The sequence below is a fragment of the Sabethes cyaneus genome, chromosome 2 (genome assembly GCF_943734655.1).
Source record: "Sabethes cyaneus chromosome 2, idSabCyanKW18_F2, whole genome shotgun sequence".
In the NCBI taxonomy this organism is placed as follows: Eukaryota; Metazoa; Arthropoda; class Insecta; order Diptera; family Culicidae; genus Sabethes; species Sabethes cyaneus.
In genome coordinates, this window is record NC_071354.1 from 167,720,684 (window position 1) to 167,738,502 (window position 17,819).

Here is a 17,819-nt window from a genome sequence, read left to right on the forward strand (position 1 = left end):
TTGCGTCCGCTGCTTTGTTTATTAAACTGACCCGCTCTGAGGCGGAGTTACTAGCCGGGCAAGTCTGAACGTGGCAAAGTGATCCTCTCACGAAGTGGCGCTTTTTTTTGAAGAAGGACATGCCGAGTAAGTCTACGCTTCGTGCTTCGAAATTTGAGTTTTGCGAATAGCGAATGAGCGGCTCTAATAGAGAAAACTCAGCTAACTTGCACGCAAGATGTATTAATTTCTTGTGGCACATGCTCTAATTGCTAAACTTATCGAAACTACAGGACAAGGTCCGGCATCGTCGAAACAAATAAATGAAACCTACTTTCTCTTACCTTCGCTTCATAAATGAAGTGCATGTTCCGGTCAATTTGGTGGATTTGAGGCTGTTCAACATAACTACAGAAAGACGGAAGACATTGGAACAAGGAAATTCGCCGACATTTGGAAGCAATCGTTTTTGTTCCCAGTTTATAAATCTGGCGACCGTCTAAACGTAAGAAAACGTGCCCGCACTAAAAACTATGTCCCAACGGTACAGCATGGCTTCATGTCTGGTCGATTTGTTTGCATTAATTTGTTTGAGTTTACCTTGATATCTCGCAAATGGAAGGCAAAAAGCAAGTTAATGTTATGTATACTGACTTAAAAGCGGCTTTCGATCGAATTGACCATGCAATACTTTTACGGTCCCGATTTACCAATAACTCAGCAGTTCTTCAAGGCCTTTGCTTTTCTTACTGTTCTTTAACCCATTATTCCTATTGTATGAAATTTAATATATAATTTCAACGCACACCTGGTCATAATGGGTTAGCGATTTTGCACTACTGCTAGGTATTTGCTGCAAATTAGTATACGCCGATGACCTGCAACTATTTGCTTTGATAAAATAGATGACTGCCGCCACCTGCATATTCTCTGCCAAATCAGTCAAGCATCAAAATTGGCACAAGCTCAGACAGAAAAGAATTGGGAAGCTTCCCAAACATTTTGATTTCTTTCATGCGAGAAATCTATTATAATATCATAACACAATGAGGTGGTAACGACCAAAACGCAGAGAATTCGGACAGAAAAGTTCAGGCAGAATTTTATTGCAAGTACAGCTGAGTGTCATTATGACTGAAACTACTCAGACACTACGATCACACGAAGACAAACATTTAATAAATAGATACCGTTAGTTCACTTTTTATGCTTAATGATCGGGAAGTATCGATGACAGGAGAAATCAAATTCTGGTGGTGCCTTTGACTGTCGATTGAGCCCACTAGCCAAAAGGTTCATCATCACAAAGTTCATTTTTGCTACTTTTACAATCTCGTGCCACTAAAAAAACGACGAATCATCATATTAACTCCGGTTGCTACCGGAAAAAAATATATCATTGTTGATAGAAAATTACCTCCTCATCCGGGTTTGGGTACGATTCCAGCAATAGGCGAGCATCGTGAAAATGCTTTGACGCCGATGAATAGAGTTCCTCCGGGGGAGATTTGAGCATGTACGATTTCATCAGTTTAAAGTCGGCGTACGCCATCGGCGGGGGCGTCGAGAGGGTTGCGAAGGGCGCAAACCGATGCTCGAAGCGTACCTTTTCGTTGTCGAACATTGGAAGCGGTTCTGGAATCCGCCCCTCTCCGATGAAACCACCAAGAGCTTTATAGTAGCCTCCGCACATATGTTGCATCGCTTGATAGAATATGTTTTCTTTGGCGTCGGTTTTTCCTTTGCGTTTTTTAACTTTAGGTTTTTTCTGACTTCCTTTGGCATTTTTCGGGTCTGCTGCGTAGTCCTGCTCGACTAAGAAAGTATCTGCACGAGTCAAGGCCGAAACAATCCAGCCGAACAAAAACTGATACAAATACCAGAAAATGTACAGATACTCATGCACTGAATACAGTTCCAACTCCAGTCCCGATAGCAGGAAGAACGACATTGCGCGTAGGCAGTGATACAATACCCAAGTTCCGAAGCAAGCTAGGTGCTGTCTAGGGTTTTCGTTTTTCATCGAAAGCGAGTGCAGATAGGCATCGACCCGCTCGGCTTCATCCTGAAGATTGGCAAAGTTGGACAGCATAATACCCAGCTTGTCACGCTGCCGAGCACGATTGTAGCCGCAAATTTCGAATAGTACGCTGAAGGTGTGCTCGTTGTAGGCAAAGAAAGAATCCACACAGTTACAAGCCTTTGAGAAAGAAAGAAATACTGGCAATTATTATCTTAATTCTATTGGAAATCTACTTACGGCTGGGTTGTTGTAAAGAGGATTGTCTGGCAGCAGAACGGGTGGAGCAATGAAAGCCTTAGCTGATTCCTTCAGCACCTCGGTGAGCTTCTTCGTGCCAAAAACCATATCGTGCGATGGTAAGTACAAAGCTTGCAGAATGCGTCGTGATAACAGGCAGGGTGCATACTTCTTGCTGAAGTCCATGAAGAAATTCTGCAAATGCAGAAATGGTAAAAAATCAACTATACCAGCTGCATAACACTTTAACGCAGGATCGTCCTACTTTATTACGGGGAATTATGAACCTATTATGAATTCAAATGCTACTGGATAAATTTTATAGGTTTTCTTAAATTTGTGTCCTATATCAATTAACTATCAAACGCGATATGAATATAAATAAGTGAAGAATTACTAGCGCCAAACTGGTACCATGAACCAGAATGAATGCCTACAACTAATTCAGGAACGAAACAATCGCTAACTTAAAAATGTGATTCTTCTTTTCAAGAGTTCTTCGTGAAAATATACATTAACATAATATTCTGTTACCTACGCGAGTAGTTGGGTACTTCTTCGATATGGTTTATTTTCAGGACATCAACTTCGCCTAGGTAGTTTTTTTGGAATCAAAGCCAATGAAATCGCAGGTAAACGGCGTCGACATAAAACAAGCGGTTTTCAGATAACACAAAGGTAAGTCGGAAACATTCATAAACACTTCAAAACGAGAAGATTCAATCTTAACGCAAAACGATAGATTTGTCCAATAGCTACGAGTTTCTCTGACTTGGTTCACACGAATTACGCGTTCCAGTCGATCAAATGCTACCTTAAGTCACTCTAGATCGCTTCGATTTTGCTCTTTTGATTAAAGGGTGTCACACATCAAAATGCATCACAGAAAAAAATGCTGTAGAAAATTACCTTTAACCGATCGTTTTCAAGTTTTAAGACAATAAAGGCACTCCGCTTGCCACATGAGCAGATCGCTTGCCAAATCATGTATTTTTTGGCAAACTTTGAAAGTTTCAGCTTCCTTAATACCTTCGAAACATCAAACTTGTGTTGGGCGGTGAACAGTAGCCCCGGAAACTGCCGGAAGTCCGTCTTGACGTAAGTCTCAACTTGCATGATACCATGATAAAACAATGCGACTTCATTAGCATATGGATGTACAGTTTCCGGGCCCGTAACTTTCCCATCGTATTTTGCCGTCCGTCACGATTTGGAGCCTTCTGCACTTTGTACGTATGCAGTCCCTCCCAGTCCCTCTCTGAACGAAAGACGTGAATAGATTCAACTTTTTGGCCACATCCCTGACCCTGAGCTGATGGAACAATTTCTGGATGCCTATGACGAAATGGGATGTAGGATGTTCATCAACATCTACTTGCTTCATTCGCATTTCGATTTTTCCCCCGAAAATCCTGGACAATTCAGTGACGAGTAAGGTGAATGATTTCACCTAGAAATTATGGCAGCTGAAAAGCGTTTTGCGGGCAAAAGTGAAAGTAGCAGGATGGCAAACTACTGTTGATCACTTCAGCGCGAAACTCCAGATTGTTCGAATAAACACAGCGGATCGAGCAAGCATTTTTAAATGCGATAATGTCATTGTAAGTATGGTGCAAAACTATATTTTAGCGGTCGTTTTATTTTTAATCTTGAAATATACTAGTTAAAATAGCCATTAAATCAACAGCAACGACACGAAGAGCTGTCCCGCCTATTATAATAGAACATCCATTCTGACCGCATTTCTTCTTCCGTTCAATGCTCAGAGTTCCGTAGTAACGTTCAAATCATACGAAATCATCGTTGACTGCACGATTTCGAGCTGTGTTCCGATGTCCCGATGAAAGAGTTGAGGATTTTCCAGGTGCTTGCGCAAAATTAATTCGCAACGTTGCTTTACGGCTTTTTCCAATTTTCGAAAAACTGACGATGATAAAAATACAGTGTAAACTATACACTCTTAAACTACTTCTACCCAAATTTTCATGAGAAAATACCTAATGGGTAATTTTCAACAACGTTTTTTCCGTGATGCAATTTGATGTGGGACACGCTTTACTGCTCCTTAACCAAGAAGAATTTGAAAAAGTAGCGTATGGGGATTTGTAGTTTTAGTTATTATCTGCAATATTATTAACTCTCCATAACTCGCGCTGTTGTATTTTGTACAACGCCTGTGAACCGTTAACTTTATCTCGGTATATCTCGGAATTCCAGCAGTAAATAAAATTACTGTTTTCAGTTAAGTTGATCCGCAGACCAAAATCTTTCAAACGGTGGAAAAAGTTTCATAAATTTTTCACTAAGTGGCATTAGTATTCGGGTGAATTCTGCTAGGTTTTAGCATGCCTATAAATCGAAGTTGGCGTGAGTAACGAAAGGTTAAAGTAAGTATTGCTATGTCATTCGGTATTTATAGCCCTAAAAGGTTTCTACCCTTATAGCGCCGCATTGCAACCCTATAGCGCCGTAAACAAAAACCCGAATTAATCCACCTAGCGGCGTGACCTAGCCTTTCTACTGCCACAATAATCATTATTTAATTTCTCAGGAACATCTATAATTAACTTTTAAATATCCGTACTATATTTTTAAATATCCGTTCCGTATTCCTCAAAATCCTTATTTGCCAGAAAAATTCACAACGTATTGCGCAGAATAATTATATTTTCTTTCCTTGAGTGCGTAAATACTTTAAGCGTCATTTATGTTATTTGATGAACACCTTATTTAGTTTTATAATCGGTTGGCCTTAACTTTCGGGTTTCAGAGCCACATACGAAACTTGTTTCGAACTGACAATATGAAATATGTGTTTATAGCAGATTTTTTGATATTTTTTTGAGTGGTTTTTTAGTGGGTTTTTGGGGTAGATTTTTTTGATATTTTGATATTAATACCATGCGTTCGAAAGTTAGCATCTTTGAAAAACAAGAGTTCAGAAAAATTATTATTATACTTCGCTTTTTTCTTAGCTGGCGCTCCTTCAGATAATTATTTTTGCATGAAAATCAAAACTTAAGCTTCTTTTGAATGTACTTTCATGAAAAGATAGTCATTAACTTGATCACATCGTTTTTACAATGTTAGAGGGTTAGGAAAACAAGATGAGGTCGAAAAATAGTGCAAAAACTGCGCCATAAACATGCTTGAGAATGAGAAATATGATCAATATGATTTCCAGTGCTTGTCATTTTTGATTTATTAATAAAATATGATACATGACATAAGACATCTGTCCTCTAAAATGTCACTAACGAAAACAAATCTTACAAAATTACTACCGTGCACCATTTACTTCCTATTTTTCATATAACATTTCTAAGCTCTAGTATCTATGGATTGAAAAGAGCATCTATTAATGCGCAAAATTTGTATGAAATTTGTATAAATTTATTTGGAAAAATCAACTCACTAGTATTTTGATCCTATACACCACTATATGTACTTATATACTTAAATTAACTGCTTTTCTCCGCTTTTTGCTTTTCTTGTACAATTGTGAGTAACAGCAAGTGAAGAAAATGACTATTGAAATCTAAAAAAGAAAAGAAAAAACTTTTCGATTGAATCCCACTATTTAATATTTATTTGCGACAGATACGTAGTTCGCCTACGACGTGCAGGCTTCATCAGTGTCTTATTTCAAAGCGTATACGTATCTGTCGCGAATAAATATTAAATAGTGGGATTTACTGCCCATGGATGCATAGTCGACGTAACGACCAGCACCATGATTTTTGAGAAAACGCATTTTTATCGTGAAATAAAGCCATATAATCTTTGCTATAAACTTTTTCAAACGAATAATCTGTCTATTTAGTAGAGTTTATTAATCAAAAGAGGACTGATGGGGTTTCATGATTCATTCCTCATTTATTGTGTATAAAAAATGCGAACGCCAGTTTATGTGAATAAACAGACTGGTTTTTGAACGATTATTCCCATAACTTGGCGTCAAGCTACAAAAACAAATAGGTTACTATGCTGATTGATTATGCAGGAAATTACGTCAACCATTAGCATTACGTGAAACCAATAGCAGAGTAACTCAATTTTCCTAAATTTCTCGAATATTTTCGAACAAACATATGTTGTTTGAGTATTGGGCATGTGAACAACATAGTTAAGAGTGCGTAGGACCGAAAAAGTACCTTTTTGGTCATTTTGGTTTTTACGTCAACTATGCATCCATGGGCAGTTTAGTAGGTTAAAATTTTTTTTTCTTTTATTTCAGAGTTCGTATTCCATTAAGAGGCTTCAAAAACTTCAGACTATTGACATGTTTCTCACTTTTCTTGAATTTCATAGCAAATTGTCATCACATACATACATACATACATACATACATACATACATACATACATACATACATACATACATACATACATACATACATACATACATACATACATACATACATACATACATACATACATACATACATACATACATACATACATACATACATACATACATACATACATACATACATACATACATACATACATACATACATACATACATACATACATACATACATACATACATACATACATACATACATACATACATACATACATACATACATACATACATACATACATACATACATACATACATATATACATACATTGCACACATTGAATACAATCAACATTTGATTGATATGTTTTGATTTCACACGTTTTAACGGTTTAATATACGGTGCTTAAGTGTTAAAGTTTGAATAACTTTTGAATGAACCGTCCGATTTTCAATAACTCGGTTTCGTTTGATAGATCTCAGCAGTAATTTTCAAATAATAATAAAATGTGTGATGTTTTTCATTGAATTAATTCTTAAATGTTACAAAAATAGGTTTTAAATACTATTTTTTCACATTTCTTTATGTAACTTTCAAACTACAAGTCCAATCGTCATGAAATTTGGAAGTTAAGGGTTTGTAAGGCTCCTCTTTCATATGCAATCAATTTTGTTCAAATCGGTTAAGGGATTTATGAGATAATAAAGTCCCATATTTTTCGTATTTTTATACATAACTTTTGAACTAAAAGTCCGATCAGTATGAAATTCAATAGCGACCAATGGGACACCTAGACCTTTCATTTGACACTAAGAACATTAAAATCGGTCCAGCCATCTCCGAGAAAAGTGAGTGAGATTGAAAGCGTTACATACACACACACACACACACACACACACACATACATACACACACACAGAAAATGCTCAGTTTTCGAAACTGAGTCGAATGGTATATAACATTCGGCCCGCAGGACCTTCTTTCCATTTTCGGTTTTCCAAGTGATTTCTATACCTTTATACTATATATTTATATAGTAGAAAGGCAAAAAGATAGAACTTTACTTTCTTTAGCAATATTGTAGAAAATTATCAGCTCTACAAATGCTTCATTACACCTCTTTTGTTAAATCCTGTATGGGTGAGGTGCAATAATCAAAAGACAAACTCGAACCGAAAAGAGCATGCCAAGGCTGCACAGAGCAACACTAATCGAGTCAAATTTGTCGCTGCTGACCGTGTCAGATAGCTCAGAGCAGTTGACATGTGTTTTTCCATGTTGGGTATTTTTACCAGTGCGACTATCTGTTTGATCTATTGTGTTATATCTCCCATTTTATTAGCTGTCTTAGAACCTTTTTCTTATATTAAAAATGCCGGACATCGAGATAACAGTTCCGAGTCTTTTTTGCGTCAGAAAGGCGAACCACTGCAACCACTGCGACCATTATTTTGATCTATTGTGGCATACTTCTTTTTTTGTCTAGGCATTAGTTGCCGACAAATCATATTGATGGAAGTGTTCGGTATCGTCGGTTTGGTAACGGGAACTCAACCAAAAACATTAATGTGCGCTAAATTTGATTTTTGAGTTGATATTTTGGAATGGCACCTTATCCCAAACCTTGCCGTAAGACGTAGTGCTACGTCAAAATGTTAAAAATAGGGGAAATTGAGCAAAATGGAGCACATCTTGATGACAAACAGGAAAGGAGTTAGCACCTCGCGATTTTCCGATAAATTTTACATAGGATCACCTATATTTTTTTTTTATTTATTTATTTATTTATACTAGTCTTCGAAATTTCGTACAGACAGTTCTTAGTAATTACTTATTCTAAGTTTGAAAGTAGTCCGAGTAACATTAAAATCATAATCGTCAGAAACAGTATTAAATACACGACAACATACGTCAAATGGATTGTTTTGAGTGAATTGAGTACGGTGCATTGGAAGCCTAAAGAAATCAGCTCGTCGAGTATGCCTTGGTGGAACGTTAAATCGGACTCGACTTAGGAGCTCCGGGCTGTCGATATTACCTCCAAGAAGATCAAAGATGAATAGTCGTTGCAGCAAAGTTCTCCTATTCGCCAACGTTGGCAGACGTATCAAAGCGCATCGATGTTCGTAAGGAGGCAGTCGAATTGGGTCATCCCAGGGCAGCAACCGCAGAGCGTACCGAACGAAGTGACGCTGGATTCGTTCGATCCGGTTGATATGGACAGCGTGGTAGGGCGCCCATACAAGCGCTCCATACTCAAGGATACTGCGTACAATCGCACAGTAGAGAGCCTTCAAGCAATAAGGGTCGGTAAACTGCTGCGTATTCCTTTTTATGAAGCCCAGAATAGCGTACGCTTTAGCAGTAGTAGCTGTAATGTGCTGAGTGAAACATAATTTGTTATCTAGAAGAATGCCCAAATCTTTAACGGAATCGACTCGGGTGATACTAGCTGAATCCATTTTGTAGTCAAACAAGGTGAGATGCCTATTTCTGCAGAATGAGATGACATTACATTTCTGCACGTTCACGTCCATTCCGTTGAGTTTGCACCAACTTAACAGCGAATCGATGTCGGATTGTATGGCAGAGCAGTCAACACTGGAAGCGACTACCCGATAGAACTTCAGATCGTCCGCAAACATATACTTGGACGATTTTATCGTGGAGCACAAGTCGTTTACAAAGAGAATGAACAACAGTGGGCCCAGGTGACTTCCTTGGGGCAGACCGGATAGAATCTCAAATGGTAGGGATTTGGTTCCATTAACACGTACGACTGCAACGCGACTGGTGAGATATGATAGTACCCACCGTGTCAACCATTCAGGAAATCCCATTTTTTCCAGCTTCGTGACCATCAAAGAGTGTGGCACTCTATCAAAGGCTTTTGCAAAATCCACATAAACCGCATCAATTTGCTGACGTTTTTCAAGCGCACTCGTTAGTGAAGAAACATATTCCATCATGTTGGTAACTGTCGAACGTTTTTTCACGAATCCATGCTGCCATTCCGAAATGACATGATGAACCTTCGGGTAAAGTGAATCGTGGATAAGGCTCTCGAATACCTTCGGCAAACAACTCAGAATCGAAATTCCGCGGTAGTTCTTAACGTCGTGAGTGCTACCTGCTTTATGAACAGGTGTAATAGCAGCAGTTTTCCACACATTCGGGAAAGTTCCTTCCGACATGGATTGATTAAAAATAATCCTTGCAGGAATCGCGAGCGTCGCAGCACAGTTTTTGAAGAGGAGCGGTGGCAGGCTGTCAGGTCCGGCGCCTTTCGATTCGTCGATTGATTGCAGCTTCCGCATTACGTCATTATCCGAAAAATGGAAAAGCGGCATGCTCAAATCGAACAACGGCAATCTGTTCAAATACTCCTCAGACGAAAGTGGTAAGTTGTTACTTTGCACACTTCGAAAGAAAGATGAGAACAAGTTTGCCGACTCCGACGGGGACTCAGCTACATTTTCGTTGTAATGCACACGTTGAGGGATTCCGCCTTGTTGCTTGCGATTTTTCACGTACGTCCAAAACGATGCAGGATCATGCCTAATGTTGTCTTCCATGCGACGAATATAGCAACGAAAGCAGTGAGCAAGCAATGAGTTGTATTCGCTCTCAATGTCACGCAGCACAGCTTTATGGCTATCATCTTTCCAGCGAAAATATTTTTTTCTTGCCTTACGGAGACGGTTACGCAGACGCTGAAGCTGGTTGTTCCACCACGGTTGTCTACTACCACGCTGACAGAATTGTTGCTTCATAGGGACAACACCACGAAGTGTACCATAAATGCGCTCATAGAAACATGATACGGCTTCATCAGTACTGCAACCAACAAGAAACTCCTCCCAGCGAATCTCAGCAAACAGTCTATTAATTGATTCAAAATTGCATCTTTTAAAGTCAAAGTTGAGCGGGTCAATAACATTAGAAACATTTTTGCTCTCATCCGCAAGTTCGAATATTACAACAAAGGGACGATGGTGTTGATCAATTGGCAGCAGCGGCAACGGCGCTTTATCTCCCTGCAGGCCGTATCTTTATTGCGTCTGTCTGTTTGCTCGTTTTTGCCCATAATGCAGCGGTTAACGTTAAAGTTGAAGCTGCATTTGAAGCGAAAAAATGGCGGTGCAGACCGGTGATGGTACTGAAGCTACTGAATTTGGTTCGCAGACGTGGTACGCGCTGAGAAGGACCATTACATAGAGTACGACTTAGAGTGTGTATGTCAAGGCTAGCGAAAATAGATGGACAATCCACTCTCGAGGAGTAAATTGACAACGTTGAAGTAGAAGAGGAAGATCAAAGGTTCAAAATGACTGCCTTGTGTCATTCGATAGCAAGCATTGAAAGATCTTAAGATAAAATTGTCGATGTTAACTTTTAGATGGCGATCGGAGATATATGAATTGAATCATTGTAGCTGTTCGTCGCAACAGCCCCTTGCAGTGTTAGCAACAAACGGTAACCGACGCGACATGCTGATCCAGACAGTTGAACAAACATCTCAACCATCAAGAGAGATGACGGGCGAAATTGAGTGACAGAAACTAAAACTCGGAGTGACAGGGAGTTTTACTCGAATCTTTGATATAAAATTGTTACATTTTCCGGACTTCTCAATTACCTATAATTGTTACATGCAAATAAATAGGTAAGGGAAAATAAATCTATTTATAAAACTATGCTAGAATATTTATATCATGTACTTATAATAACGTACAGACTAGAAATCTACACTCTGTTGTAACTAAATAAGTAAATAATAGTACGGGGGACTAAATTGTGAGCAGGAGATGAAAAAGTATGATAAATAAATTTTCTAGCTTTGAGCTATCTACCGATAGGGATCAATAGGGTCGATAGAGTGACACGATTGCTAAGTACATTTCTTTTCAGTAAACGTCCGATGTTCCTCAGGAAGTTCCGGAAGCAGGAACGACTCCATCGTTTGTAACGCATAATGATCGACGCATAGTGATTACAGAATGGTAAAGTTCTATATTTCGAGAATTTCCTGAGAACAGCCTTCCTTTCAGATAACAGAGTATAGGTAAAACCAAGATTTATACCTGCTGTGAAATGAGCTATTAAAGCCCTGCTATTCACGCCCACCCCAGGACAATTGTTGTACGTAGCAATCGTGCTAAGGTGGATGAGTTGATAGCTTTCGTATGATTTATGTCCTTGCGTGTCAGTATCTATTTCAATGAAGGTAGTCCCTAATTCGATCTCTAAGATGCTTTTTGCACTGCAACAAACCCGAGTATGTGTTAAACGATCCCGTATCTGAGGTTAAACTCCAGGTCCAGGTTAAACTTCCATTACCTGTTGGTAATGCTTGAGATGCACTGAGCAGTCGCACTGTCGTTTTCTCAACATTACTGTTATGCACGAAACTGGAACCACACTTCAACAAGGCAAATCGATATTCTACGCTACATGAGTGATTCATATTTGCCCGCCATTAAGAAGGAGTTTGATTCTTTATTCAAGTGCTTGCTGACTAGCGAAGTTTACGAAAAAACATTTTCAGAAATTTGGTTGGCTCTTCATAAGCGAGAAGGTTGAAGATCAATGGAATGCACTCCATATCACACTACTGACTAAACTCTAACACCATAGTGAGAAAGGCACAAATCATTAACATCGTCATTTTTCGCAACAACCACTTGATTTAGTTAGTACAAGATATAGTGGGTTATTATTCTCCATAATCTATTTGTGATATCTATTGGTATCTGTACTGCGATATCAATTGAGAAGCACAGTTCAAGACCCTGTCACTGTGGAATCAAGAAAACATTTTGTTGGCAGTTTAGCGTCAGCTGGACTAATTTTATCTCCAAACCGTTTTGAACTTCATTGGGGTCGCAATTGTCCTGTACACTAACAGTTGACTGAAGGTCGAATTTCGAAAACGAAAAGTAGCAACGAGACTTTATTTTCCTTTGCTTTACATTAGTAAATTATAACCAAGGAAACAACTGCCGAAAATGAACCATTTCTAACGAATACAAGGAATTAGATTCTCAAAACATTTTATCTACTCAAACTCTTAGATAGCTAAAAAAGAGCCTTCATGAGTCGAAAGCTGGTGATGATAAAAAGACTGTACACGAGCCTTCGCTAGATGCTACTGTGTTATCAGCATTGGATTAACGTCAAACAATGTACTGACTTTGGGAAAGTATTGGAGCTTCAGATATCTGTGATGGTACACATTGCTCGATAATCACTCGTGCTACAACACTTTTATGCAAATATGAGCTCAACGTAGTTCTAGGTCATACTAAAATATTTTGTTTTTATTGCTCCGAAAAACAATCGTACAGCTTTATCGTCATTGAAAGAACAATACGGTAAACAATCAGGCAACTTTTACATCTCTTTTCGATACAGCAACACGTATGCCCCCAGTTGGCATTAAAACGATTGAGCGCGGGTCTAGCTGCAGTGGCTCCTTGACAGGCTTATCACTGGCCAATCGAAAGTTGAACTTCGACAATAGCACAGTCAAACCAGCCTTCGCTTGAACCTTACCCATTCTCATTCCAATGCAGATTCGCGGTCCAACTCCGAAGGGTAGATATGCGTCACTATTGGACAGCTCTTCGCTTTGGAACCGTTCCGGAATAAACTTTTCCGGCTGCGGGAAGAAGTGTGGATCTCGATGTAAACCCATTACTGGAATAACCACGGAAGTTCCCTTCGGTATAGTGAAATCCGTTCCAGGCAATCGGTAGTCCTTTGTACATTCTCGATTCAAAAATGGTACGGAAGGATACTTGCGAAGCGTTTCATCGATACAGGCTTCTAGATACTTCATGTCCGCCAGATTGTCGTACGTCAGCTTGCCTTGGTTGTTCGCCAGAATGTTATCGATTTCGGCATGCACCTTCTCCTGAATATCTGGATTCTTAGCCAACTCATACAAACAAAAAGACATCGCTGTTGAAGTTGTTTCATATGCGGCAACGAAAAACACAAAGGCATGAGCGGTAACCTGTTCCAGTGAGAGTTGTTTGGACGTAGAGGTGAAACCAGCATCCCACTGGTCATCAAATGAAACCGTTCCACGGTTTCGCAGTTGAAGCAGGAGCTGCATCATATCCTTTCTAATAACGTTATTTTTTTCTCGATATTCTATAGTGTCCCGGACAACATCTATCATAAAGTCTTCCACTTCTTGATCGACGAATTTATACCCGAGTAGCGCCTTCATTTTCGGCATAAAAAAGGTGGTGGATAACCGTATCATGTTTTTCACAGTTTGTGCAAAGACTCGAGTGCCCATTTGCCGAAATATTTCGTTCCTATTATTGATGGAATCTATTTTAATACCAAATCCAACCGAAGCAATAATATCGGTAGTAAAACGAGCCATCACTTCTCGCATTTCTATGACTTTTTCCGCCGCAGCGCGTTTTTCGACGTGTTCTTGAAGAACCTCTCCTATCTCCAGCATAATTGGGAACATTTCCTTTAGTCGACCGGAAGTGAAAGTAGGTGTTAACTTGGCGCGATGATGTTTCCATTTTTCACCACCCAGTGCGAACAAATGTGCACTCAGCGGATCTTTCTGCTCGTTGACGTGTAGTCCTCTGTCGTGAAAATGATCGAAATCACGTACCGTTACATCCTTGATTAGCTCAGTGTCATTAATCATTATTGCCGGACGGAAAGAGAAGTAGATTCCAACAAATGGTAGTTGTTTGGACCTCTCGTACAGTTTTGCAAACATTTCTCCTACGCAGTATTTCTGCGTGAAGACTTGGCCCACATCGCCAAAGGCCAGCGATGGTCCCAGCTGAGGAATTCCACGACGCTTCCAGAAACTAAACTGGTAGAGTAGCAACAGGTAAACGATCGGCGCTGCCAGCACGATCAAAACTATGTAGGACCACATTTTCAAACGATTTCAATAGTACTTGACAAGACGACAGTCGAAATTGAACTGAAGAGCTTTTTTATATTCGAAAAAATATTTTATGAACCTGATAAGCTCCGCAAAATAGTCGAGTCATTCCTCCTCTTATCGGTTTTATGCAGATTATTTATAAGGCGTCGGATGAACAGCAGAACATCGTCCTACATTTCATATTCTATATACAGACTTAGGATGATTTCCAATGATCTTTATGCGTTGTCCAGGAAAATCACGACAATTTTGAGCACCCAGATAAAAAACGAATTCTAAAAATTCCTTTGCCTTTGAATACTCTTAAAAATTTTCTGCATTTGAACAATAAAGGGTTAACTGCTAAATCTATAAAACCAAAACATCTCCTTGATAAGCTCAATGTCTTTAAGCGCAACCGGCTAACGAAACCGACGAAAACCGGGCTAATTTGTCCCGTCATTTTCGAAATGATACGAAACGATTGAAAAGCTGCAACTAATTCTGTGTTTACACGGGTACAGCTTATAAATATTTGGTGTCTATATTTGCAATGCGGCGTGATTTGCGAGATTCCCGATTCATACGCAGCATTTGTGACCTTAGCATCAAATTAATAATGGTGGAAACAACAAAACAACGTCATGATAAACATGGCATCGTAATCGAATCAGAATAAACGTTGACTTACCAGTGCGTTGTGATAGTTGGAACAGTGTACAATTTTACACGCATGCTTCAGTCGTTGAATAAATTCCGCCAAATAAACAATGCAAATCGACCGGTCTTTAATCTTGGTGTAACGTGGAAAAGTGGGCGGCAGCAGCCTCTGATTGACCATCATGGAAAATCCCATCGGATTCGGGGTGTCAGCTGGTGGAGAAATTACTTTAGTTCCGACGTTAAAGAGAATGACAAACAGAACTCACAATCTGGATCCGGTTGAGTGCCGTATTCGAGGGTTTTTTCCATTACCTGTGTTAACTCAAGGGCCCCGTTTAGTGTTTTCACTATGTCAATCATTTCCGTTTTAGTTGGCGAAACATTCTAAAAATATAAAATTATTTGATCGCGCCTCAAATAGAACATAAATTACGTAAACACATTTACTGTTACCGAGCTAGCATTTGAATTACTGGCATTCCAAGTAGAATTTTGCTACAAATCAACGAATTACAGCAAATAATTAATTTAAAAAATATGCAATCGTAAATACCTTGGTGGGATAAAGCCCAACTAAGCATTGCAGCAGTAACCTAGTAAATTTCAACCGACTAACTAGAGCATTAATTTCCTCCTTTTCCTTTTCACCTTCCGTTTCCTTAAGTTTTTTAATCCAGTCCTCTTCGGCACTTTTCAGCATACTACATGCTTTAACCTCCGTCAGTTCCATGCACAGATCAAAGCCATATGTGCTGGGCTGAAAATCTTCCTCTTCGTACACCCCAGCACGGAGTATGAAGTTTCGAATTAGATTGACTATCTTGTGTACAGCACACGAAAACGCTTTAATCGATTTGTCCTCTACTTGGTTCGGATGATGTAGATACAAACAAGTAAGCACCGTTTGCGCCATCGAATGACCCTCTAGCCAGGAAACAATACAGGAATATACGGAATCAATAATCCCGATACATTCGCGACTTTCCAAATTTGACAGCTTCATTTTTCCACTCTGTAAAATACACCAACTATTATTATATGACCATCGAACGTAATTCAAACATTTCACCTCCACGGCGGTTTGAAAATTCAGCGGAGTGGATTCCTTATTGCAGCACATTCCAGCGTCCATCTTTGGGTCCATCATTTCGATAGCGGACATCGCATCGAACAGTCCGAACATGTTGTCGTGAATCAATTCACCGAGGCTCAGTTCCTTGACACAACCGAAAAACTCCGAAGTTATCTCTTTCCATTCCCGGTTGACTATTTCCGGGGCGGAACTATTTCCGTTCTGTTCATCTCCGGCGATTGTTATCTGCTCGGACTGTTGCCTGCGACTTTCATGAGACTCTGCGGTATCTGCCTTTGCCGCATATATGCTATCATAATTTAACACTTCGTTAGCTGAACTTAAAAGAATGCAGTATATTCACCTTAAATCCTGCGGGCCTGTCGAATTCGAATCCATATTTTAACCAATAATAGAACTAAATATCCACTAGTCTTGCTAATTCAAAATCTGAACGTAAACATCAATCCGACGACACAAATTTTTGACGTTTCGTTTGAAGGACGACCATGAATTACGCCATACACGCTGTTGCGTGAATTCACAGGGGCTTGCGATGGGTGCCATGTTTTTGTTGCCAACATCTCAGCACATCTCGACAATAAGGTCGACTGTCAAACACCGTTCGTTAAGATAGGGATAGCACCCCGCTGTGAATTCACCTATAGGAATTCACCTACCTCGGTCCGCCCTACTTCTGTGAATTCGCCCACCAAGAATCTCACCCGAAAGAAATGAAAGATTTCAATTTCAAACTTGAAATCTTTCATTTTGGAGGGCAGTAAATCATGGTGGGCGAAATCCGCGTTTATAACTACGGGGTGAAGTGGCTGTCAAATTCATACATTTTCGATGTCCCACGCATAGGTACCAAAATGTTAATTTTGACAGGAACCAAAAAATTTGCTGGGAAATCCCCTTTACCGAGGACCATTTGAAAGTTGCTCTCTTCACTCCTACATGAGAAAGAGATAGCAACACACCATGCCCTTGGTTTATAATAGCAGTGTGAATTCACCCACCATAAATCAACCACCAAAACAGAAAATTTTTGCACAGCAGCACACATATAAGGTAGCGCCCGTAATGGCTAGCACTAGAACTAAAGCTGTGAAGGCACCCACCAAAATTAAAAATAAAATAAATATTTATGTTTACTGCAGAACAGACAGTGGATCACTAAATCAAACAAATTGAAATCAAAAACTCACTAAATAAAAAACTAAGGTAAGAAACAAATTGCTGCAAAAGCATTATCCTCAAATAATATGGATACAATTTTAGGGATACCTATTTGACTCCAGCCAGGCAACTCAGAGAGTTTAAGTTGGTCGACCCAAAACATTACGTGTGACTAAAGGACAATAAACTAAATCAAATTAAAAACCTGATTTAATCCACCTAGTGGTGAATGGAACCTTTGTTATACCGTCTTACTTGCAATTTGAGATAGAAATCGACACGTTTGGTTTACATGAAATTTTTGGAAATTGAATAAGTTTGTACAAAATTTGAACCAAATAGAAGCACTTATAAATTTTTATAGTTCCTTTTCTCATGAAATTGCTGAGTAAGTTGTTACTAATGAGGGTAAGTGCAAGTAAAAGTAAGTTGTAAGATGAAATAT

General features: G+C 39.3%; 1 protein-coding gene across 3 annotated transcripts; it reads right to left on the minus strand.

The window, feature by feature from the left end:
• Positions 1-1,077: 1,077 nt before the first annotated feature.
• LOC128738862 (N-alpha-acetyltransferase 35, NatC auxiliary subunit) lies at positions 1,078-16,659 on the minus strand. 3 transcript variants are annotated; one of them, XM_053834308.1, is made up of 9 exons: positions 16,557-16,659; positions 16,190-16,502; positions 15,674-16,132; positions 15,574-15,615; positions 15,387-15,504; positions 15,149-15,330; positions 2,240-2,434; positions 1,397-2,179; positions 1,078-1,320 (listed from the first exon to the last, which is right to left on the minus strand). In XM_053834308.1, the coding sequence occupies exons 1-9, from the start codon at positions 16,589-16,591 to the stop codon at positions 1,177-1,179; spliced, it is 2,271 nt and encodes a 756-aa protein (XP_053690283.1). In that variant the 5' UTR covers positions 16,592-16,659; the 3' UTR covers positions 1,078-1,176. The 3 variants fall into 3 exon arrangements, with proteins under 3 accessions (XP_053690283.1, XP_053690282.1, XP_053690281.1); XM_053834307.1 differs by having other exon boundaries at positions 15,568-15,615; XM_053834306.1 differs by having other exon boundaries at positions 15,562-15,615.
• Between the last annotated feature and the right edge of the window lie 1,160 nt (positions 16,660-17,819).